The sequence below is a fragment of the Narcine bancroftii genome, chromosome 9, assembly GCF_036971445.1.
Source record: "Narcine bancroftii isolate sNarBan1 chromosome 9, sNarBan1.hap1, whole genome shotgun sequence".
NCBI classification, from domain to species: domain Eukaryota; kingdom Metazoa; phylum Chordata; class Chondrichthyes; order Torpediniformes; family Narcinidae; genus Narcine; species Narcine bancroftii.
The window spans coordinates 25,862,605-25,879,085 of NC_091477.1; the positions used below are offsets into that span (position 1 = coordinate 25,862,605).

The following is a 16,481-nucleotide window of genomic DNA, read 5'->3' on the forward strand; positions in this document are numbered from 1 at the left end:
ACAAATGTATTCCAGAAAGAAATGTTTGATAAAAAATAGTTCATAACTAGAAAATCTGCTTCGGAATATTATCTAGCAGGAAATTTGACTTTAAAGTGACAAAATAATATTTTTTGATAATATTTTTCAAAACCACGTGGTCTTTTGAAGGTCTGATACAAACACACCACAGAATAGATATCCTGGTTCACTTTGAGAATGTGTGTAGTCACCACAAGAATGAGGGAAATTTGGTCACTGCATTTTTTTTAAAATGTGGGATGCATTGGGAAATCTTGGTGTGAGGTCAAGCAATTACTCAGTCTCTTTGGCCAGTCACTTGGGATCAATGAAGCCTACAAAGGAGGACTCAAAAACTCTACTGCAAGTGGGACATGCACTTGAGAGATGGCGTGGGGGTGGGGGGGCGGTGATTTGCTTTTTTCTGTAATTCATGCCTGTTGTCTGTTTCTGGTATAAGTAATTTCTTTATACAATTCAAATAAGCTTCAGCTGAAGGGCATATTGAAACAAAAACGTTTCTGAAACCCTGTGGAGTGGCTCTCAATTAACATTCACAAAGTACAAATATAGTTAGAGCACATTTGGTCCCTCCCCAACAACCTTCAAAAGTGCTAAACATCAGAATCATCGCTCAAAGCAAAATGATTCACCAATTTTTCAAAATGCGAATGAACTTGGCACCCTGACCCCCAAACGACCTTTGTTATGAAAATGGTCAAACATTTTTGATATTTATCAGTTTACAGTCTTGCAGAAGGCAAACATGATGAAAGTATAATCAATCTGATCAAGATGTCATGGATGTGATTGTTATACTGTGAATAGAAAAGATTTCTTTCAAATGCAGCACAACTCCAATTATCTGAAATCAGATTCTCCGAAATCCTAATTTATCCAAAAAAAAATTAAATTTCAGATAAATAAGGATATCCAAAACAAATCAGAAATCATCATTTATCCGAAATTTTTTTGGAACTGAACTGACCTCACAGTTTGAAAAAAATTCAGTCGACATAAAATTAGAATGACGTTGTCCTCATTTCAGGTTACGCCCTTGCTCTCTCTTTCCATTTCTTCTTTTCCTACTCCTATTGACTTTTCTCTCTAACTCTCCCTCTCAAATTGCGTGCCACTGTCTCCCAGCCGCAAGTGGTCAGAAGAATTCCTTGTCCTGGCATCATCAAGGAGGGTGACCTCCTGGCAGCAGCAAGAACGTCGGGCTCCAGGTAGGAGCAGGGACTCAGTGGGGAGATGCCAGTGATCGGCGGCCGCTAGCATTTTTTTGTGAAAATTAAACTATTTTAATGCTTAAAAAGCCTTCTCTTGTTTGTTGTTGCTTAAACACTGTTACATTACTACTAGGCTGTTTGAAAAAAATGGCCAGTTCTCCAAAAATAAATGTTTATCCGACATAGGCCTGACCATTTTGGATAATTGTAGTAGTAATGTATTTTAATTTTCTTTCTACAAACAGCAGAGTTTTTGTTTCTTTCTGATCTCAACTCTTGAGATGTAAGATGAGAATCCATCTGTACCTCAAGTGTTAATATGCCCAAAAAAATAATTAAAATTATACTGGATTGCTCTGGTCCCTCCAGGAAAGAACATAATTGTGTTCCCAACATTTCTTCTGTAAACAGACCTTCTCAAACAAAAACAATTTCCCTTCAAATAAATTTTATCCATATTGGCAGCCTATACATGGGTTGCAAACTCAAACTGGATATATTCTTGAATATTTTAAATCAGAATTCCTGCCTCCTCTTGCTCCACAATCACTCTCTCACTAGGAGTTCCTGACACACCTAACCTTTTAATGGACCATTTTCTCATGAGCTGTGTTAACTGAGATTGAATGACTCTGAGATACCTCAATTATATTGAATATGGAAATAAACTATTTATTGGAAAACACACCTGGGAATTTACTCCTAAATTTCTCTATGTCAGAGAACAGAGTATCCAACTTTGGAGACTCCAACACATAACTGGAGTGCTGTCAATCTTACTTGCTTCCACTGGAAAAAATGCAGAAATGTTTCTCAAAAGAATAACCTTAATTCAGTGGTTTTAAACTGCAACATCAACTGAGAGTCTGGGATGAGGGAATGGCAAGTGAAACTTGCTTATCCTGAGCCTCCTTTGCTTTGTATTGGATGAAGAGTTGGACCAAATATTGATGAACAGTCTGACTCAAAAGATTGACAGTTCGTTTTCTACTCAACTGCTGCTCAACCTGCTGAGTTCCTTCACCAAATTGTTTGAGATTCCAGTGTCTCACTTGTCACAAACATAACTTTGTTCAATGTAGTCACATTACGATAACTATAAAACAGCTATAAAGGTGTGTTACCAAATTCTTTTGGTGCATTGAAATGTACATGACTTACACCATACATGTCAAACTCTGGCCCGCGGGCCAAATTTGGCCCACGATATAATTATATTTGGCCCGCAAGATCGTATCAAAAATGTATTAGAGGTGGCCCACTGGCCGCCACGCTAGTATAGCGCATGCACAGTAACCGCTGTGTCCCAGGGTGAGAGAGAGAGAGAGAAAAATCCTGGTCCTTGAAAAGTAGTGGTGGGTGGTTTTATAAACACGCTGCCGTGTCCCCCCGCCCACCCCCCCACCGCAGCGCGGCCTGGCCGGTGTCAGAGAAGCCAAGGTCGCTTCCCAGCGCCCGGAACCCCAGTGGCACAGCGTTTCTTGGAACTGCAGATGGAGTCGGGACGCCGGAGGGAAGATTGGGGCTCCCCGCCGGGCGATGGGGGCGCCGGCCGCCCTGCGCCTTCCCACCGGACCAGCGGCGGGTGCCCGGAGTACACGTGGAGAGCGAGGCTAGTTGGGCAGGTAGGGTGGAACCCCCCGCCAATCTCGGGAGTGGCGTGGGCTGGATCGGGATTAGCCGCGCTCACCTGCTCCTCCACCACTGACCGGGATCCCAGCGCGGTCCTGAGCACGGAGACTGCCCTGGAAAGGTCCTGGGACACTGGCACGGAAAGGAGAGCAGGGTCCGTAGAACATTACAGATCAGAAACAGGCCCTTCGGCCCTTTGACTCTACCTTGTGAAAACCCAACACTGGAGAAACTCAGCGGGTTAAATCATATCCTTTATCCAGCAGAGAGGTACCTGACAATGTTTGGCCCTTGATCCCCCCTCATCAATGTATGAGCGAAAGTCTGTGGTTCTCATAAAAACACCAGAAGGGAGAAACTCAGCAGGTCAAAGGGGGTCCGGGAGAAACTCAGCAGGTCAAGGGAGGTCCGGGAGAAACTCAGCAGGTCAAGGGAGGTCCGGGAGAAACTCAGCAGGTCAAGGGAGGTCCGGGAGAAACTCAGCAGGTCAAGGGAGGTCCGGGAGAAACTCAGCAGGTCAAGGGAGGTCCGGGAGAACCTCAGCAGGTCAAGGGGGGTCCGGCAGAAACTCAGCAGGTCAAGGGGGGTCCGGAAGAAACTCAGCAGGTCAAGGGAGGGTCCGGCAGAAACTCAGGGGGGCCTGACCTCGCCAGGACCGTTGCCCACTCCCCCTCCCTGCTGCAGGCCGACCCGCGACTCACGGTGACGGGGCCGCTGATCCGAGATGCCGCCCTGCAGCGAGAGCCGATGCCCCCGCACTGTCGTTGTCCAACCCGATCGCCCGCAAACCCCGCCCTCTCGCACACAGGCCTGAGTAAGTATTATGAACTTTAATCTCAGGATAAAACAATCTTCCAATAGTTTCATGTCACAGTGATAAATATATTCCTGGTTAAAAATGGTCCTGCACCTGGATACAAGCTCATTAGGCATAAAACTTGAAAAGTGTGTAAATCAAAGGATATCTGTACCAATGGAAAAAGGGCATGGCAAATAACCCTGCTAGAGTTCATGCCCACAATCAGTCACCCATTTGATTGTTTCAGGAATCATGTTATTCTCCCACATTCTCAATAGCCCTCAGATTTTACTATTCGACAGCACACTAGCAACATTTGACAAATCCTCTATAGAGAAATATTATTTATTGAATATTTTATTTCTCATTTGTTAATGCTTCTGGAAAGAGTTTATCCAAAACTATTATTAAACATTTATTTTAATAAGAAAAAGTTTAACATTACATATGTTGAAAGAAGAGAAAACATGCAGATGTTGTTGAAAATTTTCAATAAATATTTAGTTCGGCCCTCGACTTAGTCCAAGTTTTTAATTTTGGCCCTCCGTGAATTTGAGTTTGACACCCCTGACTTCCACCCAAAATCCATTTTCGCAATGCATTTATCATGCAATTATATCGAAACCAACACAAATTTGAGGAACTGCACCTGATCATTCATTTGGGCACATTGCAGCCTTCCAGGCTAAATATTGAATTCTGTAACTTCAGGTCATCAGAAGTCTACAACTTTTCTTGCAATGCTTCTTCCAGAATAAACCACTACCACCCATCTCTGATATTAAAACCCTGGTTTTCTTTTTCAATAAGCATGGGACAAATTGCATTTCACAATTTTCAGCTCCTTGATATTCTCATTCTTTCAAAAATTTGGTTCACGTTTGCTCCCTAACTACCCTCATTAACTTCAAAACAAAATTACCTGTACAAAAGTCCAGCCTTATTCAGTCAGAGCTACTTTGTTTCATCCAGCCCCCCCCCACCTTCTCTCCAACTTGAGAGTCAATTATTGAAATGTTACACTGTGGCACCCGCCATGGCAGCAATCAAGCCGGCACACCAGGTGGCGAGAGCAAACAAAGACCAGCAGCCTGCGCAGTGGCACTGGCCCCAACATGCAAACTGGCGGGTGAACAGCAAGGGCAGCTTAAAGGCTAGCGACCCCAAAATGGTGCTCGCCTTGCTCCACAGCCAGCAGACAGGGACAGTGCGCAGGGAAGAAGATCATTGTTATGCAGGAAATTACCCATGCACAGGAAACCCTATTTTGTTGTGCAAGTTGTGACGTCAGCCAAGAGGGGCCACGACGGGGACAGTGCAAGTATAAAAGTTGAGCCTGGGCCCGAATAAATCTCCGAGCTTAACCTGGTGTGTGTGTGTGTGTGTGTGTGTGTGTGTGTGTGTGTGTGTGTGTGTGTGTGTGTGTGTGTGTGTGTGTTCTATTTGAGTTATATAACAGATGAATAAATACTTCATGGTAACATAGAGGCACAATTTACCTGCACATTCTCTTCAGTGACTTCCACTTCAGCTGTGTATATATAATCAATTAGTTTACTGAGTGTATGTCCATCAATGTCCTTTATCTCAACCTTCTTTGCTTTGCTTTCAGTCATGTCACCTACAAAATAAAGAAAATAACATTAATCTTAAAAGCTTTGCTTTTCAAAAGAAATATACTTTTACCAAATCACACTCTAAAGCTCAATTAGATGGACATTTATGCAGAACTGCAAAAAGTCAATGAATTCAAAATGCCTTCCACAGGCAAGCAAGACCATTAGCAAGCTATTTGTACCTATTTTAGACAGTAGCACACAAATTACAAAGCACAGAAGCAAATAATTTCATTCACAAAGTCCATGGAGACATGGAGTTTCCTCCTGTTGTTCTTCATTTTTTACTTCAGCGTTATATTCTCTCCCTTCTCACAATTAACTAGTTTTTCCCTGTGTATCATAAAGTAGTCAATCTCTAGAATTTTCTACTTCCCAAAGGTGGTGGAGGATAAATCAATAGATATATTTAAGGTAGCGATTGATAAATTTTTGACAAATTGAGGAATTAAAAGTTATTGGAAACCGGCACAAAGAGGTGTTGAGCCATGTTCATAAAGAATGTTGAGGATGGGGTCTGATGGCTTATTCCTGCTCCTATTTTCTTCTGTTATGCTAATTATCTCAACTATTCTATGTGCCAGGAAGTTTAATATTCTCAACTTCTGAATTTCTAATTTGATTTTCTGGTGCCTAATCATATAGATGGACTTTCGTTCTGCTCTTCCCTATTAATGGTAAAATAATATCAAATCTATCTATAATTCTGCGTATTTAATTATATCAACCTTCAGTTTTATCTTTTTTTGAATATTTTATTTTTGATTTTTATATGGATCTCAGAATTCAAACCGTTCAATCTTTCCAACAACCAAAACCTGAAAGAAAGCACGTCGTCTGCACTACTCCCCACCTTATCGTGACAGGGAGTTACCTTATTCCTTTTTTAATTCTTTTTTATTAAAAAGGGGGAATTAATCTATTTCATTACCTCAGGATTTTCCCAATATCCTAACCCACCCTCTTTCTTCTTGTCCTTTGCCACTTATAATTCATCCCTTTTGTTTTCCGCTGACCTCTGACGGAGACATCCGTTCTTGAAACAAAACTAAAAAAAACTAAAACCAACAATTCAAAAAAATATATTAAATACCCCAAAACTACCCACCTCCTCCTTTCTACCTCTACCCACCCCAGCATTGATAACCAAGCTATTGGCACTAACTCCCCCGCCATTTTGAAAAGTGCCCATTGTACCCTTCTACTGTTTTGTCTTCCCACCCTCAACTGGAGATCCCTGTATTCATTCTTTACTTGAAATATACATTCATCTTTAAACAATAACATTATGAAAAAAGCTTTCCCCTCTCGTAGTTATCACAATTACAATATTTAGAGTCCATCATTCCTCTTTCCCCCTATTTACATTTAATCCCAAAGCAGTGGCAGGGTTCTTACGAAGTCCATTGTCTCCCTTTGGTCCCTAAAAATTCCTTCCTGTACTTCAATAGTGCCACACATGTCCAGATAGAATAAAACCTTCTCTCCCCTCATATTCTGCCAGACCCCCCACTGCCTTCACTCCCACTCATAAAATCTTCTCTCTATCCTGGGTAGCTAAAGAGTTTCACCAGACTAAAATGTGATCTTTGATTTGGCCCCAGGCAGGGGGCAAGAGATCGGTGGGCACATTCTATTTTTAGATTATTACCGATTTGTTCCCTCCCTCGTATTCAGCTTCTTCTTTCAGACACCTTCTGCTCAATCTTTTTCCAAAATGTTTCATTTCACATTTCTGGCATTCTTTACAACTTTTTTTGCACCCTTTCCTCTCTTTCTACATAAATTAATAAAATGTGCACCAGCAATCTACATGCTTTTCAAATTGGTTCTATCATGGTTCAATACTAATCCCACAAGGAGCAATTCCCAATACTCTTTTGCCTTTTACACCAGCTTCAATCAGCTCGGGAAATTTATCTGACTGAAGGAAGTGAGATGCAATTATATTACAAGAGTGCAGAGAAACTTTCCAGTAAATGTTTTCCACACATCTTTGGCAAAGCCATGATATTTTACGAGCCACAAAGAAATCTGCATTGTATAACTGGCCTTCCTTCCTTTCCTGGTCTCCCACTGTGGAGAATATGGTGCAAATGAGAAGATTATGGAGAAACCAGATTAGGAACGGTCAGGGAAAGAATGAATAAGGCCACAATAAGCATTAGCAAGAAATGTGCACCAATTGTGGAGTTCGGGTGCAGAGTGATCACACTGGATGAAATCTTAAACTAAGCTTAAAGAGATTGTACTTCAGACTCCAAAGCCCTGGTTCATATAGGTGACCAAAGCCAAAGCTGATCTCCGCCCTGCAGTTAAAGACTTATTCCTGCCTTCAAGGCCCATGACATTTGTGAAATATACTTTGTTACAGAGTTCTGTATGTATTGGCCTATGTGTTGTGTGGTTTTATGTTAAAAAGTGACAGTTTGCCTTTAAGAGCCAAGGTGAAGGTGGATAGCTGAGAGAGTGGGAGACGGAATGGCCACGTGCAGAAAATTATCTAAACATTTCTGGACTTGGATGATAAACCACCACTGGGGGTGCTGTAGAGTGGAAGAAGGCCGAGAGCATGAGTCATGGTTGGGGGACAGTTTAGAATGTTGGCATTTCAAAAAGGGATGAACATTCCGAAGGCAGCCAGAAGGATCCAGACCAAGCCATTGTTCCTCTCTCTGCAAGCAACACAAGAAGACAACTTCGAATTTTGTGCTCTCTCTTTCTCTCTCAAAGATCTTTTGGCTTCAGTTTACCAAGCAAACTGAATTTTGTTTATGATCTTTGCTTCAGTTGAGATCAAAGTTTTGTGAGTCGTGTGTGCTTGTGTCTAAGTTTTTCTGTGGGCTGGTTGGAAATATAACTTAGACTTTAATTACATATGTTATATTTAGGCTGGGGAATTTATTAGTTTTACACTGTTATAGAAATTTGCATAGTAACCAGTGGACATTGTTATAAAAGGGGGGGATTTTGAATTAAAGTTTGAAGGTGAATTTTTGTTAATAAAGTAATTGTTCATCTTTACCCCTGTGTGATATGCCTTCTCTGTGGTTGCTGGTTTGATCTTGTAACAATTTGTAGTTAAAAGTTATACAAATGATGTCAAAAATGAAATGTGTGCTAAATTTATGTCATTTTCCATGCCCAGCAGACCTTTATATCTATAGAGTATGGGAGTACGGGTGTCATAATTAAATTTCTAGAAGTGTACTGTCTTTATAGAAAACATTTAATACATCAATTGGTCAATAAAGCTCACAGAATACACAAAAATGTGCTATGCTTGAGAATATCTGGAGCATGGTATTTCAGGTACAGATAAACAAATTAACAGTAGAAATTACTGACATTAAATCTGTGCAATGTTCAGGAAAACAAAGGAATCTCAATTTCAAGCAGCATGAGGATGTATCACAGGCATATGTGCAATCTGTTTCATCCTTCTGTTCACTGCTTATAAATAAATTAACTGATGCTTAGTTAAAATTTCTGACTTGAGGAAAATTTAATTGCTTCACTTTGAAAAATAATCAACAAAGAAAATGATATGAAAAATTTTGATCCAAAGACATTCCCTATACTTACAATTGTCCAGGACTTTCAGCAATACATTTATACACATGTTAAACATGGCAGCAAATACTATTAAGCGTTGCAGGCTTCTGTTATATTTTTAGTGATTAACTGTGGGGGGTACCTCGACGTTAGGGGTGTGAGCGCTCCAATGGATGTTGAGGATGGAGCGGAGACAACGCTGGTGGAAGCGTCGAGGTACTCGAGATGGCAGAGGTCGACAGCATCGAGTCCACGCTGCTGAAGATCCAGCTGCGCTGGATGGGTCACGTCTCCAGAATGGAGGATCATCGCCTTCCCAAGATCGTATTATATGGCGAGCTCTCCACTGGCCACCGTGACAGAGGTGCACCAAAGAAAAGGTACAAGGACTGCCTAAAGAAATCTCTTGGTGCCTGCCACATTGACCACCGCCAGTGGGCTGATAACGCCTCAAACCGTGCATCTTGGCGCCTCACAGTTTGGCGGGCAGCAGCCTCCTTTGAAGAAGACCGCAGAGCCCACCTCACTGACAAAAGGCAAAGGAGGAAAAACCCAACACCCAACCCCAACCAACCAATTTTCCCTTGCAACCGCTGCAATCGTGTCTGCCTGTCCCGCATCGGACTGGTCAGCCACAAACGAGCCTGCAGCTGACGTGGACTTTTTACCCCCTCCATAAATCTTCGTCCGCGAAGCCAAGCCAAAGAAAAGAAAAGAACTGTGGGGGGTTGGAACAGGGTGCAAGACACTCACAGATTTCATAACAACATTTTGAATAGACGCAGAGGCGCCCAAATCCAAGCTGTAAACAGAATTAATGCTCTCAACTAACGACCATACAATGGATTGTTTACCCAAGAAAAATAAATCTGGTGAGAAGGGAAGGTCATATGTTTATGAATCATGCTTTAGGGAAATTGAAACTGAAACCAGTATTGATCAAGCAAGTCATGTAATTGAGACACTTGACATTCAGTGTTATTAACAAGTCATCTGAAAACAGAAATGAAGCAACTTTATGTGAGATGGACATTGCTGCTGTTTTCTCCTTGTCAGGGTAAACAATCATCTGCTGTGACCATTGTAATGGTAATTTTGATTTAGCTATGTCTGGGTAAAGGAAACAGGATCATTCCTGTATTCGGATCACGATCATTCTAATGGTCATTTTGTTTAACCCTTGCCTGGGTTTGTGGAAGTTAACAAGTTTCATAACCCTTATGCAAGGAAGAGGGAAGTTGTGACAATCATTTCTCTTGAAGCAACTCAACTACAATTTGTGAGTTTTGAGAAGTCTGATGACTCAGTGTTTCATCTACTTTGTAATTAATTCTGAACATCAGTTTAAAGATTTTGAGTTTCAACGCAAGATTTGCAAGACTAAACTCTGAATGGACTTTTCAGAATTGTGACTAAGCTATAATGGTTTGGGTATTCCGAACACACATTTGCTCATAGTTAGGGTTAAGTTTATATTTAAGATGTTATATTATTACTTATTATTAAGAAAAATATTGTTTTAAAATACCATTGTCTTGATAAATTTCTATTGTTACTGGTCTATGACACAAGATATTTAATCATGTGAACAATCCAAACCTGGATAACAGAAACCTTCACTTAAATTGATCTACTTTCCTACAGGACCAAGGAAATGCTTCCAATGTATTGGACTCTTAACTATTTCATATTCCTTCCTCAACAGCAAGTATCGCTTCAAACTGAGATCAAATCAGTGCGATAAATAAACAGATCTACAATATGAATATCAAATATTTAAGTTGTGATTCTTTTCAAAGCAATCAAAAGGTAGTCCAAATAGATGCGAGTGACCCTGACCTCATTGAGGTCGAAGATTCCTTTTGGATGGAGAAATGACAAGGGAGAATAAATGAAGATTTCATAGCCTTTCAACATACTGCCCTGTTGTGTTACTGGAGGGATCCAACATATCAAAAATGCAAGCAAAAAAGATAAAATTTCACAACCCAGGGTAAATTTGCAAAAACCCTCAATATGTACAGAACAAGTTTGTGGTGCTTTACAAATGAAATTACGTTAACTAATCAAAGCACAAATCAGCAAGGCAAAACACAAAAGAGCAATAGATATACAATTTTGCATCTCATTATACCATCTTCTTAATAACACTTCTCTATCATTTTTCCATGATCTCACTATATATTTCTTTGCAGTTGTTACTGCAATACTTTAAAAAAATTCTTGGTATTTGTCCAATTTCAATTTTATATCCTTTTCATAAATATTTCCAAGTAAAAATATTCTTGGATCCTTTGGTATCTTTATCTTCATAATTTGCCCTAATAATAAACTCAGTTCATTCCAAAACCTTTCCACTTTTTCACAAGACCACACTGAATGCAAAAGAAGTCCCTATTTCTTTTGCACATCGAAAACACTGATTTGAATAATTTAACATGTGGAGTATAATACAATTGATGAAGAAAATTAGTAATTTTTAATAACAATTAATTATTGTCTTTGCTAATATTATTGTATATTAAATGGTAGGTGTTTCTTTCTTTTCTTTCCTTAATTTTGGGTGGGAGGGGGGATGGGGAGAAAATATATAAAAGTACTTTTTTTGTATGGATATTTGATTAATTTTCTATTCATTTTTTTCCTGTAATGATGCAAACAAATAATTTTTTTTAAAAACAAAAGAGCAATAGGATGAGTTGTCTAAATACCATTTAAATCAGTCTATCCTTAGGGAATAGTCAAACAGCTAAATATTACAAAAACTTGTGAATCTTGAAGTCAACTTCTAATTCACTATTGCCCTAGTTAAGAGACAATATTCTTTTGACAGCTTTGCTGATGGATTCTTGGCAAAAGTTCTAATCACACCACAATAAATGTTCATCCAAGTTAGATCCTACACGAGGTGCAAAATTAAACTCCAGCCATTTTATTTTCCTTTGCATTGCCCCAAGTCCAAGAACGTAGGGTGCCGTGTTGGTGTCAGATGAGTAAAGGGAAACTGAAAGAGTAACAAATGCATCCTGTGTACTACTCTATTACACCTTGATACCTTCTTCCTATGCCTTGAAGGGCCCAGTCATGAAACATCAGTTATATATCTTAACCTTCTATGGATTTCTGTGCTCTTACTACAATCACTGCATCTGCAAACACTCATGTTTTACTACAACTTTATTACAATTATTTTCCTATACGTTACCTCGTCTCATTATCACACGTAGACTTTATTCAGCAGATGCTAATAACTATATATATCATTACTGAAATCTGAGGTTATTTTCAGTGTAACTAAAAAGTGTCTGCCTTTGCATTTTAAAAAAAATTGTTTTATGCAGTTACCACACATATTATTAGCTCTTTAATAGAAAAATGTCACTTAATTTTAATAAGCTTATCAAGAAATATAATATTAATGTCAGGATTTCTAAATCTGTAAAACAGCTCATTGTGAGTTGCAATACAACAGAAAATTGAAGATTTCTGAATTTACTGCTATTTCAAAGTTAAAGTGAGCCTTGAATCTAATACATGCAGCATATTAACATCTTCTATAGGATAAGAATTCTGCCTCAAGGCAATAAAGTAAAGTATTTTAGTACAGTGAAACAAACTGAACGTTATAGCCAGTTTGGAATGCAACTCTCTGCTAGGTAGTTGGAAAATTAACTATATTTCAATCAGAGTATAATATTTATGTTGAGTAATTTTCAAGCTGGATGCACAATATTCATGCTCAATCTTGGACAAGTGTCCATAATTAAAAGTGAAAAAGATTAAATGCAGGGTCATGATTCAGGTGATGCTGTAAAGCTGGGAGGACGTGCCCTGAAGAGCTCCTGTTAAAAAGCTTCAAAACAGGGAAAATTGGCCCAAACAAAAGGTTTTAACTTGCCCACACTGAGGCAACATCGTCAAGAAAAGCAGGAGACAGGCGACTGAGGAGCAGGACTAGCCAGAAACACTGGAAACTGAGTGAAAATTCACTCGACGCTAACAATCTACAGGCTCCTGCGCTAATAGTGGGCCTAGAGCAAAAGGCTCAAAGGCAAAGCCTGGGATGTTGGATTCGCCCAACAAAGATATCCTGACAGCAGTACAGTCACTGGCAATCCAGATCAGCGGTCTGGCACTGCAATTGGACAACAGACTGAAAGAAGCCTCTGAAGGTCTGCTCAACCTGCGAGCTTCAATCGGGACCCTGACGAATCGTGTTGGCACCCTAGAAGACAAGATGAAGGACGTCTAGGACAGGCAAGAAAAACTGGAGAACACAGCTGACGGGTGGGTCGCCGAGAAAAAGCAACTGATAGAGAAGTTGGAATACTTAGAAAATTATAATCGGCGTAAAAATATTAGACTATTGGGCCTGAAAGAGGGGGGGAGGGAGGGGAAGGACCAGTCGAGTTCTTGTAGCAAGGGATCCCTGAGGTGTTGGGGAAGGAATGATTCAGGGATCCTCTAACCATTTGGTCCCCGCCCCAACCCAAATCAACGACAGAGACTGTTCTGATACGGTTCATCAGTAGCCGAGACTGGGAAACAGTGCTAAGGGCAGCAATGACCAGATCAAGGGAGACAGGAGAGCCAGTGGAATTCCAGGGGAGAAGACTGATGTTCTTTTCTGACCTAAGCTCTGCACTGCTAAAACAAAGAAAAGGTTTGACCAGGCCAAGAAAATATTGAGAGACAAAAAAGTCAAATATGCAATGTTGTTCCCAGCTATTTTAAAATTCGTGTTGCCTGGAGGGGAAAGGAAGCATTTTAAGGAGCCACGGGAAGCTATGTGATGTGCACGAGAGCTACCAGAAAATGTGTAGGCCTCCAAAACAGAGGCTAAACTACACCCTTTGAAGAAACTATAGATTAAAGAACTAAGTAGCCACAAGACAATGGGGGCTCACTACAGTTTTACAATTATTATGGACATAAATGGACAAAGTAACCGGCTTGACAAAGTTCTGTAACTGGTTGGGGGAATGGGGAAATGAATATTTTTTTATCTTCCATTGTTTCAAAAATTTTTAAGTAGAAAAAATAATAGGAGCTCGAGGCGGAAGAGATCGCACAAGGTTGCAGCACAGAGCAAAAAAAAGGTACATAAGAAGACTCTCAGTAAGAGGGGAAATGGCGCAGAAGAAAAGAGGAGCAGTGCAAAAGCAGAAGATGGGATTACTTTGAGTGTTTTCTTTGCTAACTTTGATAGACAGGGGTTTTTAAAAGTTTATTTCATTCTATCTAGTTTAGTTTGTGTGGGGGCGGGGATATGCTAAGTGTTTATCTTCAATCTTTTTTCTTTCTTTCTGGTTGTTGTGGATGTCGGCATGGAGAGGCCACGAACAACGGAAAGGCACAAGGAAAGCGTTACTCATGACCATCAAACAAGGGTGCTGTGAAGGTGAAATGAGTATAGAAACATAAACGAATAAGGCTATCAAATTGATCAGTATTAACGTGAATAGCCTGAACAGCCCCATAAAAAGGAAGAAAGTCCTGGCTCACCTTAAAAAAACTAAAAGCAGATAAGATATTTTTACAGGAAACTCATTCAATTAAAAAGGAACATGATAAACTTAAAAGGCAATGGATGGGACAGGTGTTCTCCTCCTCCTTTGGTTCCAAAGCTAGAGGGGTAGCTATTTTAATACACAAAAGGGTCCCGATGGTGGTGAGTGGTGAGGTTACAGACCAGCCGGGAGATTTGTAATGGTGCACTGCCAACTATATTCAGAACCATGGGCACTATTAAACCTTTATGCACCAAACTTTGATGATGAGCAGTTTATGCAAAATGCCTTCCTGAGGGTGGCAGAGGGAAGGCAGAATACATTGATGGGTGGAGACCCCATTCTTGATAAGACAAAAACACTGATAAGGACCAAAGCAGCAAAAACAACACTGGCCTTTATGAAAAAAAATTAAAAGATGAACCCACAGGCCAGGAACTATTCCTTTTATTCAAAACCTCATGATACCCACACTAGAATTAACTACCCCCCCCCCCCCCCCATGCTTGAGCAGATCGATGAATATCTGACGAGATGGAGGGACCTGCCCATTACTCTAATGGGGAGGGCCAACTGCATAAAAGATGAAGGTGATGCCAGGTCTTCAATACTTCTTCCAATCATTGCCAATTCCATTCCCTAATCTTTAAAGAAAAAACACTGAATGGCAATATAAGGATAAGGAAATTTATTTGTAATGGGAAAGTACCTAGAACAGCCTTAAAGAAATTGACATGGGACTACAGCCTGGGAGGGTTAAAACTGCCTGATTTAAAGAAATATTATTTAGTAGCCCAGTCAAGGTTCCTCACATCCTTCTTTGGAGAAAGGGACACACCCACCTGGGTGCAAATGGGATTACATGCAATGGGGGAGGAGCCGGTGAAAGATTTCATATACGTGGGATCCCAAATCAATAACAAAAAAACACAAGCAATCCCATACTGAAACACCCAATCAAAAATTGGAAGGAAATTATCAAAAGCACAGGGAAAAAAATAGAAATTTCACCTAATGCACCATTGACTCTGCACCATTGACTCAAAATGAGTTGATGCCCATGAACAAGGGCAACAAGAGATTTGGCACTGACAAGGGATACAATATATTAAGAATTGACTATTTTTTTATGTCTTCCGAGTTGGAGAACAGAGTCCTTGAATTGGAACACTTAACAAGACTAGTATCTGATCACTCACCGTTAACTTTACAGATAACAATGCCTGAAAAGCAGGAAAATGCATATAGATGGTGTTTTACTGCGACATTGTTGAGAAATCCAGACCTCTGCTCCTTTATAAGAGGCCAGATTGCCTTGTTCTGTGAAATGAACTGCCCCTCAACGGATAACAAATTTTTAGTATGGGATACACTAAAGGCCTACCTAAGAGGACAGATAATTTCATACATCAATAGTATCAAAAGAAAATACCTAAGGCAGTTAGAGACACTGAAACAGATCACAAAATTCGAAAAAGAATACCAAAATTCAGGATCAAATGAGAAATATCGGGAATTGGAAAACAAGAAACTTAAATATAATACTCTGCAAACATACAGAGTGGAAAAGATACTCTTGAAATCCAAACAAAAATGTTATGAACGAGGTGAAAAAACTCAAAATATTGGCATGGCAACTGAGAGCAGAGGAAACTCAACCAAAATCACTGGCTACTGATCACAATATTCTTGTTTATTATCCTCCAAGGCATATAATACAAGAATAGTAGACCACTTCTATAGTCAGTTTTACCATATGCAACAGGTTCATTATAGAATCCAGCAATTAGATCTACTGCTAACAACCAGCTGCCTTTTTAAAAAAAATCAAAGCAGGACACAGAAAACAAAGTTTATCAATTCTCAACAGAAACTAAAAAATTATATATGAAAACAAATAAGTACCTGTAAACATGGCACAGAAGTAAGGACTGCATGCTGCCAGGACAATACGATGAGCTTCAATTTCTACATCCTCCGCCACAATGGTCACATCACACAAAGTGCTTTTACTGCAAGTTAAACAAAACATTTGCTATCAGTCATATTAAGAAAACCATAGACTACAATGGCATTTGGGATTAACTATGCTGAGGATTAAAAAGAAGAGATACTATCATATCTAATGATGTCAGGA

At 39.9% G+C, this 16,481-nt stretch overlaps 1 protein-coding gene across 4 annotated transcripts in view; it reads right to left on the minus strand.

Annotated features, from left to right (window-relative positions):
• The window catches only part of LOC138743325 (kelch-like protein 3), a 169,615-nt gene that overhangs the window by 94,501 nt on the left and 58,633 nt on the right, over positions 1-16,481 (minus strand). For all 4 annotated transcript variants that reach the window (XM_069898500.1, XM_069898501.1, XM_069898498.1 and 1 more), the window contains exons 3-4: positions 16,250-16,356; positions 5,163-5,284 (exon numbers count right to left, since the gene is read on the minus strand). In XM_069898500.1, the coding sequence (XP_069754601.1) occupies positions 5,163-5,284; positions 16,250-16,356 (229 nt within the window). The remainder of the gene's footprint in view (positions 1-5,162; positions 5,285-16,249; positions 16,357-16,481) is intronic.